At 41.9% G+C, this 25208-nt stretch overlaps 1 protein-coding gene across 4 annotated transcripts in view; it reads left to right on the top strand.

Moving 5' to 3' along the window:
* FKBP8 (FKBP prolyl isomerase 8) overlaps positions 1-25208 on the top strand; it is a 442948-nt gene that overhangs the window by 231552 nt on the left and 186188 nt on the right. For all 4 annotated transcript variants that reach the window (XM_044053847.1, XM_044053849.1, XM_044053848.1 and 1 more), the window contains exons 6-7: positions 15824-15996; positions 16101-16178. In XM_044053847.1, the coding sequence (XP_043909782.1) occupies positions 15824-15996; positions 16101-16178 (251 nt within the window). The remainder of the gene's footprint in view (positions 1-15823; positions 15997-16100; positions 16179-25208) is intronic.

Genomic DNA, 25208 nt, shown 5'->3' with positions numbered 1-25208 from the left:
CCTGCCAAGCAAAGCTTTAATGGCAGCACCTTTGGGCGGAAAACTGACATTATTCTCAAAAAATTGGCATATTGTCACAAAAGACAAATGGATTCTGGACATTATAGACAGAGGCTACATGTTCCACTTTCACACCCTTCCAAAAATGAGAGGCATGCCAAACCTGCCACAAAATCAAAGGGCAGAGGCACAAAAACAAATTTCAGCTCTCATGGACATGAAAGCAATTCAAGAGGTACCTGCAAAAGAACAAGGTCAAGGGTTTTATTCCAGACTATTCCTGGTACCAAAGAAAGACAAAGATTGGAGACCTATCTTAGACCTATCCGTCCTAAACACATATCTACAGGTGCCAAAATTCAAGATGCTCACATTACAGTAGCTTCTTCCCATGCTGGGTAAGGAGTCTTGGCTGGTAACATTGGACCTCAAGGAGGCATACCTGCATGTCCCTATCAGACAAGATTGCAGAAGATACCTCAGATTTCTTGCAGGTTCAACCCATTACCAATTCTCTGCATTGCCCTTTGGCTTATCTACTGCGCACAGAGTGTTTACGAAATGCCTGGCATCAGTAATCGCCTTCTGCAGACTACAAGGGATACAAATCTACCCATATCTGGACGACTGTCTGATCCAAGCGGACAGCAAGGACATACTACTGCAGCACCTGGCGTTTGTAATAAAACTGAACTTCCTGGGATACACAGTCAACAAAATAAATCAAAACTAATACCCTCTCAACAAATAATTTTCCTGGGTGCCAGCTTGGATACAACCACCCAGATGGCCTACCTCACGCCAGACAAGCAAGGGCAACTGTCTCAATACTTCAGAAAAATGGCAACTTACACCAGGCTAACTGCAAGGAAAGTCCTGCAGGCTCTGGGATTCATGGCATCTTGCATCCTACTAATCCCATGTGCAAAGCTGCATATGAGGAAACTTCAATGGTACCTAAAAAACTTATGGTCTCAACACAGCCACAGCTTGGAAGCAATTATACCACTCATTCCATGCCTTCAAAAGGAATTTTTGTGGTGGGCTCAAGCTTGCCAAAGAAACACAGGTCTTCCTTTCTGTGTACCTCAAGCAACTCAAATCATCACAACAGACGCCTCAGACTACGCCTGGGGAGCACACATGACAGATCAGTGCATTCAGGGAAAATGGACCCGAAAAGAGAAACACCTTCACATCAACCAAAAGGAAATGCTAGCCGTGCAAAAGGCTATTATGACCTTCAAAGACCTACTGCATCCAGGCCAGCTATTGATAAGGACAGACAACACCACAGTGATGTGGTCCATAAACAAACAGGGGGGAACTCATTCATACCCCCTGTGCAGGCAAGCCATGACTCTATGGAACACAGCACTGGAATTGCAAATTCAACTACAGGCACAATTCCTGCCAGGGAAGGAAAACGCACTCGCAGACAACCTAAGCAGAAATATGACAGATCCACACGAATGGAAGTTGCATCCTCAAGTTTTCACAAAGATAACTCAGACATGGGGACAGCCAGACATAGATCTCTTTGCTACCCACAGAAATTGCCAGTTGAAAAAATTTTGTTAAAGGACCTATCAACCACAGGCCTGGAAAGTGGACGCACTTTCCTTCAATTGGGCAACATTGACAGTCTACGCCTTCCCGCCTCTTCCTCTGCTGCCCAAAGTTCTATTAAAAGCCAGAGCAGAGAGGCCGAAAATGATTCTCATTGCTCCAGACTGGCCAAGACAACACTGGTATCCGCTCCTGAAGAGCCTGACACATTCCCCACCATTGGTCCTACCTCTAGTCCCTCTTCTGTTGTCCCAGCACAACTACAAAACCCTTCACAGCCAGCTCAAAACTCTAAATCTAGCTGCATGGAGAATTCCTTGATTTCCCAACAGATTCTCCTCTCCAAGGAGGTGCAGGATGTCATCTTGGAGGCCAGAAGACCTTCTACTAGAAAAGCCTACTCCGCCAAATGGAAACGATTTTGTGCCTGGAATCAAGAAAAGGGACAGAATCCTTGGGTAATAAATATACCTCAAATTTTACAGTACCTAGCTGAGATATTAAACAATGGACTTTCCTTCTCCTCCATCAAGATCCACGCTTCAGCCATTTCTGCACAATACAACACAGATCCTCCTTTATTCTCTCATCCTCTCTTAAGGCAGTTCCTCAGAGGGGCAAAAAATATAAAACCCCCAAGGAAACCACCAGTCCCTGCTTGGGACCTCAACTTCGTATTGGGAAAGCTGACCCTTCCTCCCTTCGAGCCAGCTTCTTCAACAGAGCTACAGTACTTGTCATGGAAAACAGCCTTTCTTCTGGCTATCACCTCAGCACGCAGGGTTTCGGAGCTACAGGCCCTCATGGCTGTGCAACCATTCATCATTTTCCATCAGGACAGAGTTTCCTTACGAACCAACCCTACCTTTATGCCAAAGGTAGTATCCAGTGTAGCTTTGAATCAGACTATCCACTTACCTACCTTTTATCCTAATCCACAAAACAAAGGGGAAAGACTACTACATTCCTTGGACATTCACAGACAACTTCGTTACTATTTGGACAGGACAAAGCCATTCAGGAAATCTGAGCAACTCTTTGTGTCCTATGCTGCAGGTGCTCAAGGAAAGGCTATTTCCTACCAAGGACATTTTGGAAGCAGCCACCTGGAGTTCAGTGCACACTTTCTCCAAGCACTATCACCTCCCACTATACTCATAATCTAGAGCGGGCTTTGCCACAGCAGTCCTGCAGGGCATCCTAGCCCCTCCTAGTTCCACTTAGTGCCTACCACCCTTACTTAGCTTTGGGATTCTACCCATCTGTAATGACTGCAGCTGTATGCACAATGAACATAGTACAGTTTTGTACCTACCATAAATGTAGATGTTCGAGTGCTCATACAGCTGCAGTCCAGGTTTCCCTTCCTCCATCCCCTCTTTGGACAGGCCTTATGACAAACACCTTTTCGTATAACCTTTTTGGGGTATTCTTTTATGGTGTATTTGCTTGCAACTATTGTTTTTGATTTATCAACATTGCATCTTTGCATAACATTATGTTTGCCTTCCTTCTGGGGGCACCTGACATCTGGGGCAAGAAAAACTGAAGAAAATGGCATCGGCTGCCTCTTTTATACCCCTGCCTCACTGATGTCAGGGAAGAAGCGACGATAACCGACACCGGACCTAGACTTTGGAATTCGGCCGACCGAGGACTCGCCTGACGGCAGGATAACCCATCTGTAATGACTGCAGCTGTATGAGTACTCGAACATCTACATTTATGGTAGGTACAAAACTGTACTTTTCATTCTATTTTAACATTTCCCAGATTTTCATATTTGTATCTACTCTCAGATTGTTCTGGTTTAACATCATAACATTCCATATGCTGAATAGGTTGCATCATGGCCTAAGTTCATTAGCTTTATTTGTCCAGTTTTTAAATTTTATCCATCTATGGGGAAATCCAAAATTTCTCATGGATTCTTTTAAGAACATCTAGTTAACCCTATACAACAAATACATTATTTACTTCTGCTTTGCTTTGTACTATCAATATTTTGTTTATATTAAAGGTTTGACTGCCCATCATGTACCCACACTGGTCTAAATATATGAGCTGCCTAGTGCTGCCCCTGTGATCTATCTAAATGTTCAGATCAAGCAGACACAATATCAACCTTTGCATCCACCATCTTCCAGAAGTCTTGCGTTTGTGGCACTAATTGATGGCCTTTTGAAACAGTGTCTGGAGCTACCAAAGAAAACATCCCTCTTTCTCAGACTCCTCTTCCAGCAACATTCTCCTCACCCCATGCACCTGTTAAGTGGACGTGTAAAAGGTGGGAGAGACAAATTTATTATTTGGGCCCCCCCTGCTGCTAAGGTCCTTAAAATATTTGATGAAAGAGGAAAACTGATTCATAAGGTTACTCAGATTTTTCAACTGTCCTTTTCAAAATTCATTAAAAGCTTTCCTTTCTTTTCCTTTCTTTTCAGGATAATTTTCTGTGAAGCAGAGTAGGCATTCTCAGCAAAGTACTATCAAACAGAATTTCAAAAAAGCAGTGACAAGAAGGCTCAAAAAAGTTGTGTAAGAGAATTCCAGAGGAAAGGTCAGTCCAAAATGTCCCAAATGACTATTTGCCTTTTTTATTCCCCACCACCACCACCAGCACAAACCACCATGGCAATCCTAAAATCCTCTCTCTGTCTAGGTTCATCTTTCTCTGTGGTATCAGGTTGTCTCGGACAAGAGGGCTCAGAGACTTCTCCAAGAAGAGTACAGATGGAAGTAAAAATCCATCCCGCTTTTGAAGAAATTCTATTCATGCTTCAGACCAAATGTCAGTATTTCCTCCTGTTTTAGAGCAAATTGTGGCTCAGCTTCATAACACCGGACCTAAAATATGCTTATCATATTAAAAAATTCATGTGTTTAAGATTTTTTGTTTGGCACACATTAGGAAGTCTTACCTTTTGGTCTGTCCACTGCAAAAAAGGATATTTACAAAGTGCATGACTTCATTCAGTAATTGCTTTATGCAAGCTTCATGGTAGTAGCATCTTTCCATACTTGGATGGCACTTTTTCAATTTTTCAGGATTCCCTGACATGGATCATGAAACTCCAGAGTAGAAGTTTCAACTAGATTTGCAGAAATCCTCTCCCATCCTTTCCTTCTCACTAGTTTTTCTGGGTTGTCTTTTGGATTCATCCCTGGTTAGAGCTTTTCTTCCATTGGTGAAAGCAATCCAATACAGAGAAATCTTGCTGAACTTCTACAGACTCTCTGGTGTTTGCCAAGGAATTTCTCTGGATTCTATTTTTTATGGCTTGCATGGATTATCATTATTCCCTCAGCCAGACTTCATATGAGAAAAATTCAGTGGTACCTCCAGTTAGTCTTCAGCAGCTTTTATCTTTTCAGATTCAACCTCTGTGGTTTGAGAAAAAGGAGTTAGTATGGTGGGTGGACCAGTTATCTGTAAACCCACATCTGCCCTTCTCCTATCAACACCCCCCCACACATTTTGTCACATTTATTTCAGACAGTGCTTAGGGAGCAGTTTTAAAAGGGTTAAAAGTTCAAGGTCTATGGAACTACAAGGATATTCAAAAACCTATAAATATCAGAGATCATGGCAGTAATCAATGCTTTTAAAGGCTTTAAGGCATCTCATGATCTCTCTGAGCTGTCACAAACAATACCACAGTGATATGGTACATAAAAAAGCAAAAGGGTACCTGATCTTATCCCTTTGCAGTCTTGCTATAATTATCTGGGAGGTAACAAATCTGTAGAAGTTGACTCTTTAGACTTATACATACAATAACATTCAAGCTGAGCAGGACCAAGACAGATCCTCAATAATGAAAACTACACCCGAGGATTTTCCAGGAATTGATCCGGCTGTGGCAACACCTCAGATAGATATGTTTCCTCCTCCAAAACAGATGGTTAATATATTCTTCACCAGGATTCCTTGCAAACAGGCCTGGAAGACCCCCCCCCCCCCCGGTCTCAGTCTCATGGACCAGAATGTTCTTGTATTCCTTTCCACTGATATTCAGGGACTTTCTAAAGAGTGAGGAACAATCCAAAGATAATAGTGGTGAATCCTTTTTTGTCCAAGCAATAGTAATCCCTTCTTTTGAAACTGGTCAAGTGAACTTTCCACATGTTTCTTCACAATTTGAATTTACTCACACAGTTGATAGCCATAATAATAAAGTTTTGACACCTTTTTTTCCTGAGGACATACAACTGGTATTGAAGGAGGTGAAAAATGGTACTAGAAAGTCATATTTGTGTAAATGCAAAATATTTTCTAGTTGGTGCCACTCTAAGAACCAGGGCACTTTTCAGGGCCCAATTGCCTCAGGTTCTAGATTATTTGTGTATTATCCTCTGTCCTTTCTTACTCTTGTAAATAGATTCATCTTTCAGTCATTTCTACTTGTCTGCCTTTAGAGCCCAACAGTCTCTTCAAGTCAGTCAGTTTTTGAAAGAGGTTTTGTATATCCTTTCACCTAGGAAACAGCTGGCTCCTCCTTGGGATCTTAATTTTGTTCTTGAAAATCTAACACCTCCATTTGAACCAGCTCATCAGACTAATTTAAGATTCTTTACATGAAAACTGCTCTACTCATTGCTTTGACTTCTGCAAGAAGAGTATCAGAATTACAAGTTTAAGTCATCCCTGCCTCCTTTCCTATAAGTGTAGGGTTTCTTTGAGAACCAGCCCTTCTTTTATGCCTAAGGTGGTTTTGGAATTTACTTAAGCCAGGCTATTAATCTCCCTAAAACAAGAATATTATATTCTTTGGATGTCCTCAGGCTTTTCAGATACTGGTTCGACAGAGCAAAATCAATCAAGCAAGGCTATCAGCTGTTTGTCTCCTGTGAATATAACAAAAAGCAGTTTCCTAATGGTTGTTTCATGCTGTTTCTTTCTGCTATGCTCACCATAACGCCCTGCTTCCAGACAGAGTCTGGGGTCCATTCTACCAGGACTTTGCCTATTTTCAGTAAACCATATAAAAAGCCATACTGTTCTAGAGGCAACAACTTGATCCTCTCTACATACTTTAACAAAGCATTACAAACTGGTCTCCTTTTCCAGGTCCAAATCAAGCTTTACTAGGAGCATTTTCTAAGGACTCCTAGAGTCTGTCTTGAATTCCTTTCTCTTCTATAGTTATTCCTAAAATGTGGTAGTCTACACAAGTAGTTTTGGCTACTGCAACGGGGATCTAAATGTTTTACGTAGTACAGTTGTGCAAGTAAGCTTACTGTAACAATGGGTGTTCAAACAGATCTCTGCTGTAGTACCTGTCCCCTCCCTTCAGCCCTCCCCCATCCCCTGCTTTTTTTTTTTTTTTTTTAGTATTGCCAGAGTGGTGATGTGTATACTCTTGTGTACATAGTTACATTGTTTCTTTGTTAGCATATTTTCTTTCAGGGCTATATCCCCTCTTCTTGAGGCAAGCAGTCCCTGAAGCGCTTGGTGAACAAGCTGCCTTTTTATAGGGCTGTGCTTGAACCACTGGCAATTTGGTCACATAAAAAGCGCCTTTAAGTTTTGAAGGTTGGTCACTGGTCACATATTAGGCAAAACTGTAACCCATATAACTTAGACTACTGCAGCACTGATCTTCTAGAATGGCTACTGTTGTTGTAATTTGTAATGAAGGTTTCTTCAATGTTTGTACATAGTGCTATACCTAAATAGTTTAAGGTGAGAAGTTGTTTTCCGATTATTTGGATATGATTTATACTAAGATTGTTTTTTTTTATATAATAATCCATGGGACAAAATATTATCACTTATTGAGACATTGAACATGAACTCAGTCTCTTCATAATTGTTGGAGAAACAAAAAAAAAAGTGTTCTTTTTTTGTTTGTATGACACCATTCTGATCAGATTGTATAACTTTTTAATCATTCTTCAGGCCAGTTGTAAATATTGTATATAGTTAGTAAGTTTGCTTCATTTATTAAACAATGTATTAATAATTTATATGATAAATCCTAATGGAAAAGCAATAAAAACCTTTTGAGTAGTGTCGAAAGATTTTACTCTTCTAACATATTCTGGAAGAATCACACCAAGTTCTTGTAAGCAAGTAAAACAGCTTTATTTTACATGCATGGAGATCTGCTACATGATAGTAATATGCCAGCAGTCTGGCTACTTGTACTTTAAGTTCTCCTTATATAGACCCTCCTGCACGTACATACACGTAGCACAGAGGACTTTCATTAAAATTGATAGTTTGATTACTTGTTTTTACCAGCCAGTACCACAGTTATTCTTGCACCATTAACTTTATCAGCAGTTTAAGATTAACTCCTGCATTCCTCAGTGATCAACATTTTCCAGAACATTTCAGTTTGCACGCAGTGAACATTTTTCTGCTTAACCCTTTAAATACAGAATACAAAACATGTTGACTTCAGTATTTTTCCACATTTCCCCCCTTACAACATTTTGTATACTGTTTATTTTACACAATCCCAGATCGTTGTATACCTTCTCATAATCAGAGAAATATGCTTTTGTAGCATTGGCAGAGATAACCTTCGATATTATCATTTTGATACATGGTATGCAACAGCAGCCAAGCAGCAAAAATATGATTGCACCAACACATACAGCAATTAAAATGTTCATCAACACAGATCCCCAGTTTCCAAACAGATTTTGGAAAAAGTCAGTCAAGGGGTTTGGACCAGGTTTAGTCAGTTCAAAAACTTGTTGAACTATTTTTCCTTCGCCGCTAGGGTGAAATCGAGCGCCATACGGTTCTGCAACACTACTGTTCTCATCGCCGTTAATTCGTCTGTCACCAATTCTAGCGCTGAAAAATGTCGCATTACTCAGAGTCTCTAACAGTTTTGACAGTTTTCTCAGTTCCCAGATGGATTTTACTGTCCCATACGCTGGCAAAATACCAGCCCAAGCAATTACATCATCGCCTAGGTCCATATGTGAGAGTCCTTTGCTGCTGACGTGTGCCAAGTCATGGTGATAAATCCATGACGCATCAATGTTACCTACGGGATTAATAGGTTTATTAAGAGAACATGCATTTTGTATTTTACTTTGAGGTAATACATTTGCGTGTCTGATAGCTGGTATCAGATATCCCAAAAAACAACTTCCTGAACAGCCATATGGTAACCATTTATATGCTTTCCTACCACAAATAAAATAACAATCATTCGTTTTTATGGTGATATTGGTTGCAAATTCATAACTCCCATTTGGCTTTAGCCCCTTAAATAACAGGCCATATACATACAGCATTTTTTCAACAAAACTAGTATCATTTACATTGATGTCTTTTTTTTATAGCTCAAACTTGGTTTCACACTGCCCTTCTAGGGTACAATTATGAACTATTGTCAAATTACATTGGCTCAGCCCCACCTTAACGTTTTCAATCTTTTGAAAACACACTGTTCCGTTTAGGCCCCAGAAGAGGCAGCGCCACCTTGTCTCTCAGTGGTACTTCTGTGGTTTCAAACAACAAACTATTCCAAGTATCATTTGTTTCCAGAGGGCTGTCCCTAACATTAAGCCACTATGTACAGTAGATATTACAGTACATACCCAACAATTTGAGACATTCATTGAGGATGCATATGCATATTTAATCGCTTGATATGTATTAAAGTTTGGATGCCAGCTGGTGTGTTTGTCTCTTTTGAATGGCTAGCTTCATTTAAAAACAAAAATATTACAATCACAATAGTTATAAACAATAAAATATTGCAATAGAACCATTTTCTCTTATTCTCATTATTGTCCTTCATGGTTACTGCTATCTGTTTGTTCCTCAGGGAATTCAATTTTTATCTAACTTAAAATGTTTTACAATGTGTTAGGTGGATCCATGAGGACCTTTCTTTAATCCGAACTGCCATTGGAGTTGCGATGACTTCCGTGATTTTGTCGTCTTTTGAATCTGAAAAACAATCCTTCATTAAACAGCTGTTAGTATTGGTCAGCATTTTCCTCATGCTATCTCCTCACCCCCCTCACGTTCCGCAGGCAACAAGTTTTGCCACTGCGGGACGTAATAAGGTCTCCCATACAACAACTCAAATGGGGTGACTCCTTTTGAGGTGGGAGTTGTGCGCATGGAAAGGAGGGCTAGAGGTAGACAGGTAATCCAAGACTGATGTGTCTCGGCCATGAGTTTTCTCAACTTGCCTTTTAGAATGCCGTTATGGCGTTCCACCAACCCTGCTGACTGTGGGTGGTAGGCACAATGGTGTTTCAATTCAATTTGGAAAACTGTAGACAGTTTCTGTATGATCTGATTGACAAAATGCGTGCGGTTGTCAGAGTAGATGCGTGTAGGAAGTCCAAAGTGCGGGACGATGTGATTGACCAAAATTTTAGCCACTGATTGAGCATCCGGATGTGTCACCGGAAAAGCCTCAACCCACTTAGTAAATGCATCTACTATTACTAACACAAACTTCTTTAGTTGTAGCGGGGTCAATTCGATGAAGTCCATACATATTGTATGAAAAGGATAGGGGTGTTGGAAATGATGCCGGAGCAACTCTGACCCTCCCCGTGGTATTTAGCACATACTATGCAGGATAGACAAAAAGCGTTTTGCATATGCAATGAAACCCTTGGTCCAAAAGGTAAGGTGGATAATTCTAACCATAGCTGCAGGGCCCAGATGGGAAGGGCCATGCACAACTAGTGCTGCATATCTAAAAAGATTAGTAGGCAAAACATATTTATTATCCGGTCCCACATAGATTCCTTTGTTCTGCCTAACACCATACCTAGTCCAGCGTTGTTTTTCCTGTACTGTGCTAAGTTCCTGCATGATTTGTAAGGTTTGCAAATCAAATTTATCTGTTGGTTGTAATTCTGTAGGTGTGGTTTCAAGTGAAAAGGTACTGGACATAGCTGCCTCTTTGGCTGCTTTGTCTGCTAGGGCATTACCAAGTGATACCGGGTCCTTAGCACGGGTATGAGCAGCGCATTTACAGATGGCCAAACCCCGTGGCCGTTGGACGCCTTCTAGTAATTCAAGGATTAGGTCTTTGTGCATAATGTCTTTCCCGAGGTTGTAACCATCCCCTATTTTTCCATTGCTGAGCAAACACATGCACCGTAGAAGGCATATTGACTATCCGTATAGATAGTGACATTCCTGTCCTCTGAAAGGAGACATGCCCTTGTCACAGCAATCAGTTCCGCTGCTTGAGCGGATAAGTTCCCGGGAGTGGTCTTGCCTCTATTATCTGAGTTGCAGTAGTAACTGCATACCCTACCTGCGTGGTGCCTGTTTCTGTTTTGCGTGCTGACCCATCTACAAACAGTGTCCAGTCCGCATGTAGTAAGGGTTGATCTTTAAGATCCGGTCTCGGTAGAACTTTAGAATGTATGAGATCTAAGCATACATGCGGAATACCGTCTTCAGCAACAGGTAGCAATGTCGCTGGATTTAAGGTAGTGCATCTCTCAATTGTCATGTGTGGCTGCGATAACAGCGTAGTCATACAAGATAAATGTCTGCTAGGTGACAGAAATGTTAACTTGTCCTGCAGAAGGATGACTGCTACAGAGTGCGGGACTTTTAACGTAAGATCATGGAACAATACCAACGTGGCAGACGCTTGTACCGCCAAAGCGGCTGCAATTACTGCTTGCACACAGTGTGGTAATGCTCGTGCTACTGAGTCTAATTTGCTAGAGTAAAATGCCAATGGTCTTAACTTATCTCCATACATTTGCATTAAAACAGATGTCATAAATCCCTGCTTGCAATCTACAGTCTGTATAAAGGTCTTACTGTAATCTGGAAACCCCAATGTTGCTGACCCAGCTATCAGTTGCTTGATCCTAGTAAATGCCTGTACTGCCTTGTCTGTCCAGTGCAGCAAATCTTTTGCCACCATCGGTATTGCAAAAATTAAGTCTGATAGCGGGTGCACTTCTTCGGCATAGTTGGGAATCCAACTACGACAGAAGTTCGTAATGCCTAAAAAGGACATAATTTCTTTTTTTGTAGTTGGCATGGGGGCTTGTAAAATAGCATTCTTTCTGCTGTCATCTAATCGCCTGCCCTTCCCAGAGATAGTATAACCCAGGTAATGTACTTCTAATTTACAAAATTGTAACTTAGACTTATTTACCTTATGTCCTTCGTGTGCCAGAAAGTGTAGTAGTCGAATAGTCTCGGACTTACAGAGTTCTTCCGTAGTCGCGCCAGGAGGATATCATCCACGTACAGCAGTAGGTGGCACCCTTGGGCTGGTTGGAACTGAGCCAAATTGGTGGACATCTCTTGTGAGAAGATGGTCGGACTTCGCAGTATCCCTGCGGTAACCTGGTATAGGTATAACGCTTGCCCATAAGCGTAAATGCAAACCAAAATCTACTATCTTCCTGCAAGGGAATAGAGAAAAGGCATTACTGATATCAATTACAGAAAAGTAGTTATCTGTTGGAAGGATATCGTTCAGCAGAATAGACGGATCCGGGACTATGGGGCCCGAGGTACCACCGCGGCATTTATTGCCTGTAAGTCTTGTACCATCCTCCATGTCCCATCCGGTTTTACTGGAAATAAGGCGTATTACGGTGAGTCTGTGCACAGAATTAATACTCCAGCTTTCAAAAGTGCTGTGATTACCGGTAAAATGCCCTCCTCTGCCTTTCTGCTCAAGGGATACTGCCGTTTATGAGGTCTAAATTCTGACTTGGGTGTAATCTTTACCTGTCCTGCCGTTCTAATCAGTCCGATATCGTGCTGACCCTGCGACCATAATGAGTTTGGAATCATCTGCAATTGAGATTCTTCCATGGGGGTAAGGAGACATAGTCATAATGTCCCAGGGGATTGTATCGGTTTGTCTTCCCTGAGGTGCACGGTCGGTCTGGCTTGTGTAACCCAGTTAAGTTTTGAACCTGAATGCCCTTACCTGCCAACTGTTCTGGTGTCCATCCTACCCATTCAGTTATTTTCTTACCCACGAGGTACCATGACATTCCTTCACCCTCCGTGACTGAAATATGTGTGGTTAATTCATTCTTATACAGCAGCTGCATATCCCTTGTAAGGCTACATGTGACTGCAGAATTACCTAGTGTGTCCCAAAAAAGGCTATGTAATACTAGTTTGGTGACTTTAAAACTAAGAAATTTCTTTTCGTATTCTAAATCAGGTCCGGCACATCTTCTGTAATACATTGTGCAATGTAATGGATCTGACACCTTCGGATTTGTTATGCCGTATTTGCTTAATGCCAAATTTGTAAGAGCCGTCACTACACTCTGGGGCCTGTCTCTATCAAATCATTACTATACCAGTAATGTAGATCTCCCTGCCCCTCTAATAGCATTGCACTATTCAGTTCTATTCTCCTTGCCACCATACCCGTCGGGGTTGGGACGGCTGGTATACCGAACACTTCCATTAAATGTCTGCCTAGTAAATGTACTGGGCAGATTTCTGAAATTATTACTCGGAACCGTATGGTTTGGTTCGTCTCTGGGTCGGTAAACCACAGAGGTTTGGACAATGGCTCTTTGTAAATACGACCATTTGCTGCTTTTACAAGCACATATTCATCCGAGGTAACATCGGATGATATGGCAGTACTTCTGACTAACGTTAGAAGCCCCTGAGTCACAAAGAAATTCTATGTCTCGGCCCTCAACTTGCAATGTGATCACTGGTTGGGATTCCAATTGCATAGTTGATGCTAGTGCTATTAGATTTACCATTTCATATTTCTCATTTTCTGCCATTTCCTGTCCCCACCCATCGTCTTCACTTGTATCTACTTCCCCATTCTCACTTTCTTCTTCTTCCTCATACCTTCCATCTACATCTTTTTGACCGTCATATAGTCATGCGGTACCACCGGAAGCAACCATCGGTTTCTCCGGTCCTCTGCAATCTCTGGCGAAATGTCCTTTCTTACCGCACTTAAAACACTCCCCCCTCTTTTGCCTACCCTCGAAATCCTCAGAATGACTTGCGCCTCCCCGTCCTCGTCCTCTTCCCCTGCCACGCCCTCTTCCGTGGTTTGCGGAACCCTGAACTAACATTAAAGTTCCATCTTCACTAACTGTAAAAGTCTGGGCTTGTTTATCTTTCTTTTCCTTCAGATATTTCTCAGCATGTCTAGCATACTCCATAAGGGGCTGTAGACGCTGTCCTGTGTGTGATCATATGCTTTTGTATAAAGTTACCAATGGCTGTCTTGCAGCCCTTTAGAATGCATTTTTCAGTTGCTGTTCATAGGGCGAGTCATTTTCCTGATTTTCTACCTTAATCAACCCACTATGAGCATCAAAACATTGTGTGAGAGATGATGTAGATAACTGTCTACGGTTTCGTCATCTGATTGAATGCATTGATTAATGCAAGTCCAATCTGCCTTGGGCTTCCAATGTTCTTCTATTTTATCTAAGAGAGTCTGCATTCTGGTACTACACACTTGGAAGTTTTACTATCTTCCTTTTTAACAAAGTACACATCTCTTTCACTTGAATTACCACACCCTTTTTTCAAATTTTGTTCCCTATGTCTTTTATTTGCTTCCTCCAGCCATTTCTGTGCCTGGGGAAACCCCACCTTCTTTTGATTCCTTGTCTTATTTCCTGCCTGTTTGCACAGTGATCTTACTAGATTTTGACATTCTGACTTATTTAAACATCCACTAAACCCATGATCTTTTTTTCCATTTATCTAAATATTTTACGTTCTTTGGGTGTAAATCAAACATAAACTTTTCATCTTCAGATTGTCGTCACCTTTGACGCAACTGGTTCCTGTTCCCATTTCTCTTATGAGAAACTATTCCTGTTCCTGAGATCTCTTGTATATGGAATCTATTCATATACTCCTTATACTTTGAGAAAAATTAAATTTCTCCCTTGACTAGTCCCTTAAAATTTAGACAAAAAATTCCAATCAGAAACAACAAAAAATAGCTTTTCTTTTTGCTTACCTTTGTGATTCCTCCGCCCTGTTTCGCTGCCACCTCACGGATTGAATCTGGAAAGAGTGACTGGCCTCTAATTTCAACCTGTTTCAGTTGGAGGTCTTTCATTCGAGGAGAGCCTGATCTCTCTCCACCTGCGCAGGTTTTCAGCCTCTCTTTGTTCGATTCGCCGTGCAGGGCCGCCTAACGTTAGGCGCCAGTTATGTCGAAGATTTTACTCTTCTAACATATTCTGGAAGAATCACACCAAGTTCTTGTAAGCAAGTAAAACAGCTTTATTTTACATGCATGGAGATCTGCTACATGATAGTAATATGCCAGCAGTCTGGCTACTTGTACTTTAAGTTCTCCTTATATAGACCCTCCTGCACGTACATACACGTAGCACAGAGGACTTTCATTAAAATTGATAGTTTGATTACTTGTTTTTACCAGCCAGTACCACAGTTATTCTTGCACCATTAACTTTATCAGCAGTTTAAGATTTAACTCCTGCATTCCTCAGTGATCAACATTTTCCAGAACATTTCAGTTTGCACGCAGTGAACATTTTTCTGCTTAACCCTTTAAATACAGAATACAAAACATGTTGACTTCAGTATTTTTCCACAAGTAGAATGGCTACTGTTATAGTAAGTGTACTTGTAATCTGCACTTTCCTACTAACCATTCACCGACTTTCATGGAAGGTGTGGGTGTTTGTGCCATTTGCAGGCTAACACATTTTCCTCGCTTCCAAATTTTTTTTTTCACTGTCTAATTGATTGAATAGTTTTATATGTGCCAGTTGCATTTTGTTAATCAGGCATCCTACACAGATCAAAACATATTGTCTGGATACATGCAGATCACATAGGCTGGGGCACACAAGTGACATAGATGGTCTTTCTTTGTAAATTGCACAGGCACATCACGTCTGTATGGTTAACATTATAGGAAGGAGATGAATGAAGATCATCAGCAAGTCTTGATAAATATTTTCATTTTCCTTTCAAGTAATTGTCATTACTTTAGCTTGCCCACAAAATACTTTCCTGTACAGCTCTTACAGCAGCAAGTGGAAGGTGTGGTGGAAAAGCAATAGTAGCTCAGTGTACCATCTTGCAACTCTAGGCTGGGGTGATAAATTAGAAGTGAGGGACACTTTAGTTCTGTGAAAGAGCATGATATTTGCCAGGATAATAAATGTGTTTATCAGCAGAAGATGAGTAAATGTGAATGCACACTTGGCATAATGTTTCTAACTACAACTGATTTCTCACCCAGTAGCAGAAATATTTATTTGCTATTCTAACATTGTGTTAAAATTGCAGTTCATTTCACCCCCAGTGAAGAAGAACAACTTTTGGATGTGAAAGTAAAATGTCTGAATAACCTAGCTGCTTCACAGCTCAAACTGGAACATTATGAAGCTGCTTTAAAGTCCTGTAACTCTGTTCTCAGTCATCAACCAGAGAATGTTAAAGCTTTATTCAGGAAAGGAAAGGTAAGAAGCATTAATTGAGGCCTAGCATTTTTACATGTGTGTGTGTGTTACCCTCATAGAACCTGTATTTCTGTTTTGTAATACATATATACGTTTTTCTTCAGGTATTGGCCCTTCAGGGAGAGTATGGAGAAGCCATTGCAATACTAAAAGGAGCCCTAAAACTGGAACCCTCAAACAAGGTCAGTTGGCATTATTATTTTTATTTCTTTATTGTTCCAGTATTTTGACAGTGTCTTAGTAATATTTGCATTAATGATTGAATCGTATAATGTTATATATGTATGTCATTTGTTTTACTGTTTGAATAAGAGATGATTTTACCAAAACTTTCCAAATTTCTTTTTGACCTCTCACCTATGCTCGTCTTGAGACTAACTCCCAAGTCATCTTTATATATATATATATATATATATATATATATATATATATATATATATATATATATATATATATAATAAGGGGTAGCTAAATGTGAAAGCTAACAGAAATCAATTCAACAACTAGCTAAGACAAGGGAATTTAAAGGTGTTACTGCTCAATACCAGGATCCTAAACAATTAACTCCACTCCCTCCAAGCTCTCGTCATCTTGGAGAGTGCAGACATCTGTGCAGTTACTGATGCATGGTTTAAAGCTGCAGAGAGCACCCCAGCACTACAGGGATGTAGTGCCTTTCAAACATTTAGACCAGCTACCGCAAAGACAGGTACTAGAAGGGCAGGTGTCTTGATGTACATGAAAAACAGACATACCTCCAGGCTGGTCAAACAGGATGATGCTGTTTAACTTCTCCATGTCCAAATTACCATAGGTAGAGTCTCATATTGTATCTTTGGAAGCTATAGAGCACACTGAATGATCCACAAAACCGTTAGCTCATACTTAAAACTACTGGAGACGCATACTAATCAACCCAATACCATGTTTATGTGTGACTTTAACTGCCCCTCTATAAACTGGAAATTCTACACAACCCCAAACTTGCAAGCCCAGAGATCATGTACTTTGTAAACACAAACACCCTGGACCAGTTAGCCCATTTTTTCATTAGGGGTGCACACACAATGGATTTGGTACTCACAAATATGGGCAAACACTGCACCCCATGGCCAAAACCACAGTGTAGTGTCCTCTCTAATAAGTTCTGTCCATAAAGCTGTTTCTTTCTAAATAAAAATCCATGTTGAGGCCCCAGCAAACACTGTAATAGGAACTATTGTAAGACAAACTACCTATTGTTAAGAGATTACGTAACAAAATATCAAGCCCCTCCAAACCTGGAGAACACAGCTGCTTATACAGAATTGTACACAGAAACCCTTTGTGATCATGTTAATAGATGCATAGACACAGCTGTGCCTAACAGAAACAAGTGCAGAGCAAACTAAAAAAAAAACAAGTCACCCCGGTGTACAACAAAATGAAAAAAATATCATGACTGAAATTGGAAATTACAACACCCAGCAGGATAAAAACTCGTCAGGCTAAACAAATACCTAAGAGGGTAAATTTAGCTCTACCCAAAGCCAGTTTTGAGGTAAAGATAGCCTGCAAGGCCAAAGACAACCACAAGGCTTTCTTAAGCTATATCTCAAGGGCGGTACATAACAGTAGAGAGAAGTAATTGTTAATGGAGCCACGTACACAGAGAAGGAAGATATAGCAAAGCTGCTGGCTGACAAATTCAGCTCCAGTTTTACCCCAACCCCACTCCTCAAGTAATACCATCAAACATAATCTCTCCTGACTGTCACTCTGGAGCAGGTCCTACATGTGCTGTCTGAGGGTAATACTACTGCATCAGTTGGCCTTGATGATATCCAGGATGCCTCCTTACTAACCTGAAACATGACCTATTTGGATATCTAGCATCACTGTTCAACCATAGCCTCCAGACAGGCTTTGTGCTACATGAATAGAGGACTGCATATGCCATCTCATTGCACAAGGGTGATCCATCAACAGACCCTGGGAACTAGAGACCCATAAGTCTGACAAGTCTCATATGTATAGCTATGGAAATAATTATCATTGATATGATAATGACATAAGAAGCCTTTCAACATTGGATCCAACTCTGTTTGTTTTTGTCAAGGTCAGAACATGCCTACTCAACTTGGTGGACATCTTTGAAAAGGTCAACAAAACAATGGATGAGGTCAAAACAGTGCATATTGCTTACCTTTACCTGGCGGAGGTAAAGGTATATACCTTAAAAGGCAAAAAGGTACAGGGTTTGATTCTCACATAGGATAATTGGCTAGGCCTAAAATGGCCCAAAAGGACAGTTAGACTTGGGTTCATAGGTTAGTACTAGGCTATCACTTTGAACAGACTCATGGAATTGGGCATTAATCCTTATGTTATGCACTGGATAGCCAGCTGGCTCTTAGATAGACCTCTGGAAGTTAGGATAGGGGAAGACTACCTCCACAAAGAGGTCTGTCACTGGTGGATTCCCTCTTGGGCTGTGTGTTGGACTCGCTCCTTTTGGTGTTTTCTTCTCGCAAGTAAAAAACAATGTTAAAGGCCTCTGGCTGACCAAGTTAGTAGATGACTGCAAGCTAGGAGGAGTCCTAGAATCCACCCAAGACACTAACATCTTACAGGAAGGGCTAACATAGACAAATGATTGGTCCCAATGCTATGGCTTTAAACTCATTGCCAAGAAATGCATAATAGTACATTTTCAGAGGTTTATCACCCTAGGAAACCTCATTTATAACACACCCCTAAGAGTGGACCCAGTAGTCGGGGATTTGGGGATGTATGTAGATGGTAACCTGTCTTTCGACCAACAAGTGTCTAAGGTAGCAAGGAAATAATTCTGTGGTGCTCAACCTGTAAACAGGGGCATGGCATCTAGGTCCAAGGAGAGGACATCATTCTTCTGTTTGCAACCTTCATCAGACCCATCATGGAGTGCTACTTCCCCTTCGGTATGTACCTGACCAGGCTCATGCACCAGCTGGCACATCCATAGAGATTCCTCAAAAAAAAAACAGGGTGTAAGCAACATGTCCGTTGTAGATCCCCTCAAAGCCCTCTCTCTATTCTTGGTTTCCTACAGACTTAGAGGCAGTCTGTGTCTGACATACAAGGCATTCTTGGATTTTGCTCTTATGGATTTTTTTTGTACAGATGCAAAACCAATAATATCAGGACTTCTCTCCAGGGAATTGAACCATGCTTGTGACGTAGTAGGACATGTTGGAGGAAGAGGCATGTATCTCAAAAAATTCTCCTCTTCTGAAACAGGCTTCCCATCCATGTGAAGCAGAGATGTTTTTCATGTTTCACTGTTGCAGTCATTACATTTGGGTAATCTGCTGGCAGGTTGCCCTCAGTCAGCCTGATTAACAAAGTCTTGGATCCTGCGTCGGTTGCTGTCCCTTCTTGCATGACGTCAGGTCGTCAGAGGTATAAAACATGCAGCCAACGCCATTACATCAGTCTTTCTTGCCGTGCGGTGCCCGAAGCAGTTCGCAAGTGCTGGACGGCCGACTACTGAAATTTTCATTTTCAAGTTTCAGAACCGAAGTCTTCAACTTAAAGCTAAGTACCCCGTTGGGGAAACTTTTTCTTGCTCCTTACCGATGTCAGTAAAAGTTAATAACTGCATTACTTGTGGAAAGCAAAATACCTCATAAAGATTTTAATTTGTACTGTATTCCTTGCCTAGGCCCTGACCACAATGTACCTTGCTGTCGGTTTTGTGCTTTATTTAATCAGCGCACTATCCGTCGTCGGTACATTTTTGCCTCTAAATATTTCGGTTCTCTGTTTAATTATCCAGAAATGACGTTGTTTAGCCATCTGACTACCGGGATTTTGAAAAAGCGCAAAGATAAAGACAGAGACAGGCCGTCGAAGTCCAAAACTGCCGACGACGCTTCTCCTAAGCCGTTCGACAGTTCGCCGGTACTCAGTGAGGCACTTTCCCTGATACCTGCTACTTCTGACTCGCACGCCTCTACTGAGACCCATTCGGAATCCGGTATGCCGCGAGATACTTTACCTATGGAGCCCGCGGATGTCTCTACCTTGGATGGGTCTGGAGCCGCTGTGCAGGCACCGGCTTCTGAGGGTGTATTCAGGCCTACAGACTTGCATATTAAACCGACTCCACTTTCAATACTAAGGCCTAAATATCGATCTATGTCTAAAAAAAACGACGCCCAGACCACGTGTTTAGGCCCCTATGCCTAAAAAACAAATAATCAAAATGGCTGAAGATCTAATTACTCTAATCAGGGTAGTCAACCCCCCCTCTTCTAAGAGGCCTAGGGCTGAGCTTGAATATGAATCTTCTGATCAGGACTCTGCGTTTCTTCTGATTCTCCTAATGACCTGGATTTTGCCCATACCTACATATGAGGATTCTGATGCAGAGGATTCCATTCCCTCTGCTTCCCTCTCCTTCACTGGGAAAGTCAGGAATTTTCTGTTTCAAAAAAGAGGCTTAGGGATTTTCTTCTTCTACCTCAGCATAGGCCTTTGGCTATACCTCCTGTACTAGACATTGTTGATGATTTGTTTTCGGAATCCAGTATGGCCCCTGATTCCCTGCCTCCAGCTCCTAGTAAACCTGACAGATACTACAGGGTTCCTGAGTCCCACAAGTTCCTTTTCAAAAATCCTGTTGCAAATTCTGAAAACATTTCTCAGGGGCCTTAGGGCATTAAGGCTTCTACTGCTAAAAAATCCTACCCCTTCTGATAGCGACTCCAGGGTGCTGGATAGATGGGGTAAAAAGGATGTTCTTCGTGTTTCACTGTTGCAGTCATTACATTTGGGTAATCTGCTGGCAGGTTGCCCTCAGTCGGCCTGAATTCCAAAGTCTTGGTTACTGCTTCGGTTGCGGTCTCCTCTTCCATGACGTCAGGTCATCAGGGGTATAAAACATGCAGCCAACGCCATTTTCTTTAGTCTTTCATGCTGCGCGGTGCCCGAAGCAGAAGCATTTTGCAAGTGCTGGTCGGCTGACTACTGAAATATTCAAGTTTGAGCTTCAGAACCGAAGTCTTCACTAAAGCTAAGTACCCCGTTGGGGAAACCTTTTTCTTGCTTTTTACCGATGTCAGAAAAAGTTAATAATTGTATTACTTGTGGGAAGCAAATACCTCATAAGGATTTCTATTTATACTGTATTCCTTGACTAGGCCCTGATCACAATGTGCCTGGCTGTCGGTTTTGTGTTAGATTTAACCAACGCCCTATTAAGCGTTGGTATATTTTTGCATCAAATTATTTTGGAAACAGATTTAACTACCCAGAAATGTCGTCTGATAGCAATCCGACTACCGGAGTACATAAAAAACGCAAAGAAAAGGACAGAGAAAGGCAGTCAAGATCCAAAACCTTCGCCGAAGCTTCTCCTAAGCCAGTCGCCGGTTTGCCAGTACTCAGTGAGGCACTTTCGCAGCCCCTGATACTCGCTACCTTCAAGTCGCAGACCTCTACCGACACCCATGTGGAGTCCGGCACGCCGCAAGATACTTAAGGTATTGGGTTGACGGATGTATCTCCCTCGGATGGGTCCGGAGCCGCTGAGCAGGCACCGGCTTCTGAGGGTGTATTCAGACCTCAACATTTGTATATCAAACTGATGACAGCTGCAAGACCAAAGACAAAAGCAACTTCTAAAACTAAAAAACTGACGCATGAACCACATGCACAGGCCTCTGTGCCTAAAAACAGATGATCAAAATGGCTGAAGACCTTATTACCTTGATCAGGGTTACCCATCCCCCTCCTGATAAGAGGCCTAGGCAAGACACTGATTATGAATCTTCAGATTAGGTTTCTATTTCTTCTGATTCCTCTTCTGATGAGGAATTATCTATACCTCCCTATGAGAATTCTGATGCTGTGGAGTCTGTTCTATCTGCATCTCCTCCTGAGGATTATTCATTTCGAGAAACCTTGCATACTTTGGGGGAGCATTTTCTCTGGGAGAGTCAAAGAGGCTCGGGGATTTCCTCCTCCTCCCTCAGCACAGGCCTTTAGCCATTCTTCCTGTTTTAGACATTGTGGATGATGTGTTTTCGGAGTCAAACTTGTCCACTGACTCCTTAACTCCAGCTCCCAGTAAGCCTGACAGATACTACAGTGTCCCTGACTCGCATAAATTTTTATTTTGAAACCCTGCTGCTGATCCTGAAACTGTTTCACAGGGACCAAAGGGAGTTAAGGCATCAACAGCAAAAAATCCTACCCCCTCTGACAGAGATTTAAGGGCAGTGGACAGATGGGGAAAAAAGGTTTATACATCTGCAACCTTGGCAATCAGGGCCTTAAACTGTCAATTTCATATGCTTAAGTACCAACAACATGTTATGAGATTGCTGAAACAGAAAATGATGTTGATTTCAAAATGTGCAGAAAGTAAAGAATTGCAGGAATTATTGCATGCAGCTGAACAAGTTGGAAAGCATACTTTGCAATGTGGTTTTGATTCTTTAGAGGCCTCCTACAGGGCCGCAGTTACTGGATCTGTGATTAGGAGGCATGTCTGATTAAAGGAACAAAATTTACCTGATCATGTTAAAGCGAAATTGCTAGATGCACCTTTACAGCATGATTCCCTATTTGATATTAAGGCAGAAGGGGTTTTAAAGAAAATGGAAGACAAAGCTAAGTCTATGCAAACTGTTAAAGACCTCTTACAAGTGCAGCCACCAAGATTCAGTACACACTGACCTACCAAAAATTGGTCCTTTCCTGTGTCAGACAGCACAAAGGGGCAAATCCAAATGCCCTAAGGGTTCCAGATACCAGGCGCAAGATTCATACAGGCCAAAGCAATGGGACGCTTCCACTTCCAAATCTGGAGGAGATAAAGCGCAAACCTACAGAAAGCAATCCCAATGACTTCCCTCTGCCTACACCAAGCACTTATCTTTTGGCAGCACCCATAGGGGGAAAATTAGCACTTTTTGCTCAAAATTGGCAGTTAATAACCCAGGACAAGTGGGTACTAAACATCGTATCACAGGGATACAGATTCCATTTCCACACTCTGCCAATGGCAAATGGTTGGCCAGATCTGCCAAAAAATCAATGGGCAGAGGCACAGAAACAGGTTACGTCCCTCATGGATATGGGGGCCATTCAGACAGTACCAGAACAGGAAAAAGGACAAGGTTTTTATTCAAGACTGTTCTTGGTATCCAGAAAGGACAAGGCCTGGCGGCCAATACTGGATTTATCAATTTTGAACACATACCTGGACATTCCAAAATTCAAAATGCTGACTTTGCAGCAGCTTCTGCCCATGCTGGGCAAGAATGCGTGGCTGGTGACTTTAGACCTAAAAGAGGCATACCTGCATGTCCCAGTAAGACAATTGTGCAGAAGATACCTCAGATTCAAGGCTAGCTTAATGCATTACCAATTCTCTGCACTGCCCTTTGGCTTATCTACTGCGCCCAGGGTCTTTACAAAGTGCCTGGCACCAGTAATTGCATTTTGCAGACGAAGAAGTTGTTGTGCCTTTCGGCTTATCCCGGTTAGGGGTCACCACAGCGGAACTCCGGTCCGCTAATGTTTGGTAGTGGATTTTTACGTGCCGAGTTACCAGCCCTGATGCACAACCTTCAACGAAGGCACGCCCATTCACGCATGCCTCCACAAAGAAGACGCTCTAGCTGAGAATCGAATGCGACAACGTCTTGCTGTGAGGCGACAACGCTACCGCAGCACCACTACCGTGGGTTTAGCAGACAAAGAAGTATACAAATATATTCTTACTTGGATGACCGTCTCATTCAAGCAGAGAACAAGGACACTCTTCTTCGACACCTGACGTTTGTGAAAGGGCTTCTAACATGCCTAGGGTGCACAATAAACAAAAGGAAAGCACAACTGGTACCCACTAAAAATTAACATTCCTGGGTGCAAGCTTGAATACAACTGCCCAGATGGCTTACCTTACGCCAGACAAGCAAAGGCAACTTACTACTTACTTCAACCTGATGGCAACAAAAATCCATTCTTCTGCAAGAGAAATTCTGCAGGCTCTGGGCTTCATGACATCCTGCATCCTACTGATTCCATATGCAAGACTGCATATTAGGAAACTTCAGTGGTACCTAAAAAGTTTATGGAGTCAATATTCTCACAGTCTGGAAACAATGATTCCTCTCATTCCCTGCCTGCAACAGGAGTTTTTATGGTGGGCAAAGGCATGTCACCAAAACATGGGACGGCCATTCACTCTACCCACTGCCAGCCAAACCATAACAACAGATGCATCAGATTATGCCTGGGTGGCCCACATGGCAGGAAGATGCATTCAGGGCATATGGTCACCAAAACAAATGCATCTGCATATCAACCAGAAAGAGATGCTAGCTGTTCAAAATGCCCTAACAGCCTTCAAGGACTTGCTTCATCCAGGAGAACTACTGATAAAGACTGACAACACCACAGTCATGTGGTATATAAACAAGCAAGGGGGCACACACTCATATCCCCTCTGCAGATTAGCCATGGCACTGTGGAGCACAGCTTTGATCTACCAAATACATCTTCAAGCTCAATTCCTGACAGGAAAACAAAACACTCTGGCAGACGATTTAAGCAGAAACCTTATGGACCCTCACGAGTGGAAACTAAATCCGCAAGTCTTCAGCATGATAACACAGAAATGGGGGAGCCCAGACATGGATCTATTTGCCTCTCCTCAAAATTATCAACTGAAAAGATTCTGCACAAGGACTTATCACAGACAAGCATGGAAAGTGGATGCCCTATCCTTCAGTTGGAAAAAGTTTACGCCTTTCCTCTGCCTCTTTTCCCCAAGGTCCTCCTAAAAGTCAGACAAGAGAAACCAAAGATGATACTAATTGCCCCGGACTGGCCCCGCCAATACTGGTACCCAATCCTAAGGAACTTGTCTCAATACCTGGCTTGGACCTTGCCTCAAAGGCCACAACTACTGTCCCAGCAAAACAATCAGATCCTGCACAATCAACTACAGACTCTGAACCTGGCAGCATGGCTGATCATGTAGTCATACAAACAACACCTCTCAGTAAAGCTGTGATGGATGTCATTTTGGAAGCCAGAAGGCCTAGTACTAGAAAATCTTATGCTGACAAATGGAAGAGATTCTGTGCCTGGAATCAAGCACAAGGAACTGATACAGCAGAACCAAATATTCCTCAGATATTGCAATACTTAACTGAGATGCTTGAGAAAGGTCT

This window comes from Protopterus annectens, chromosome 13.part0, assembly GCF_019279795.1.
Source record: "Protopterus annectens isolate FY-2018-M chromosome 13.part0, PAN1.0, whole genome shotgun sequence".
NCBI classification, from domain to species: Eukaryota; Metazoa; Chordata; order Ceratodontiformes; family Protopteridae; genus Protopterus; species Protopterus annectens.
This window is presented reverse-complemented; position numbering and strand designations above follow the sequence as displayed.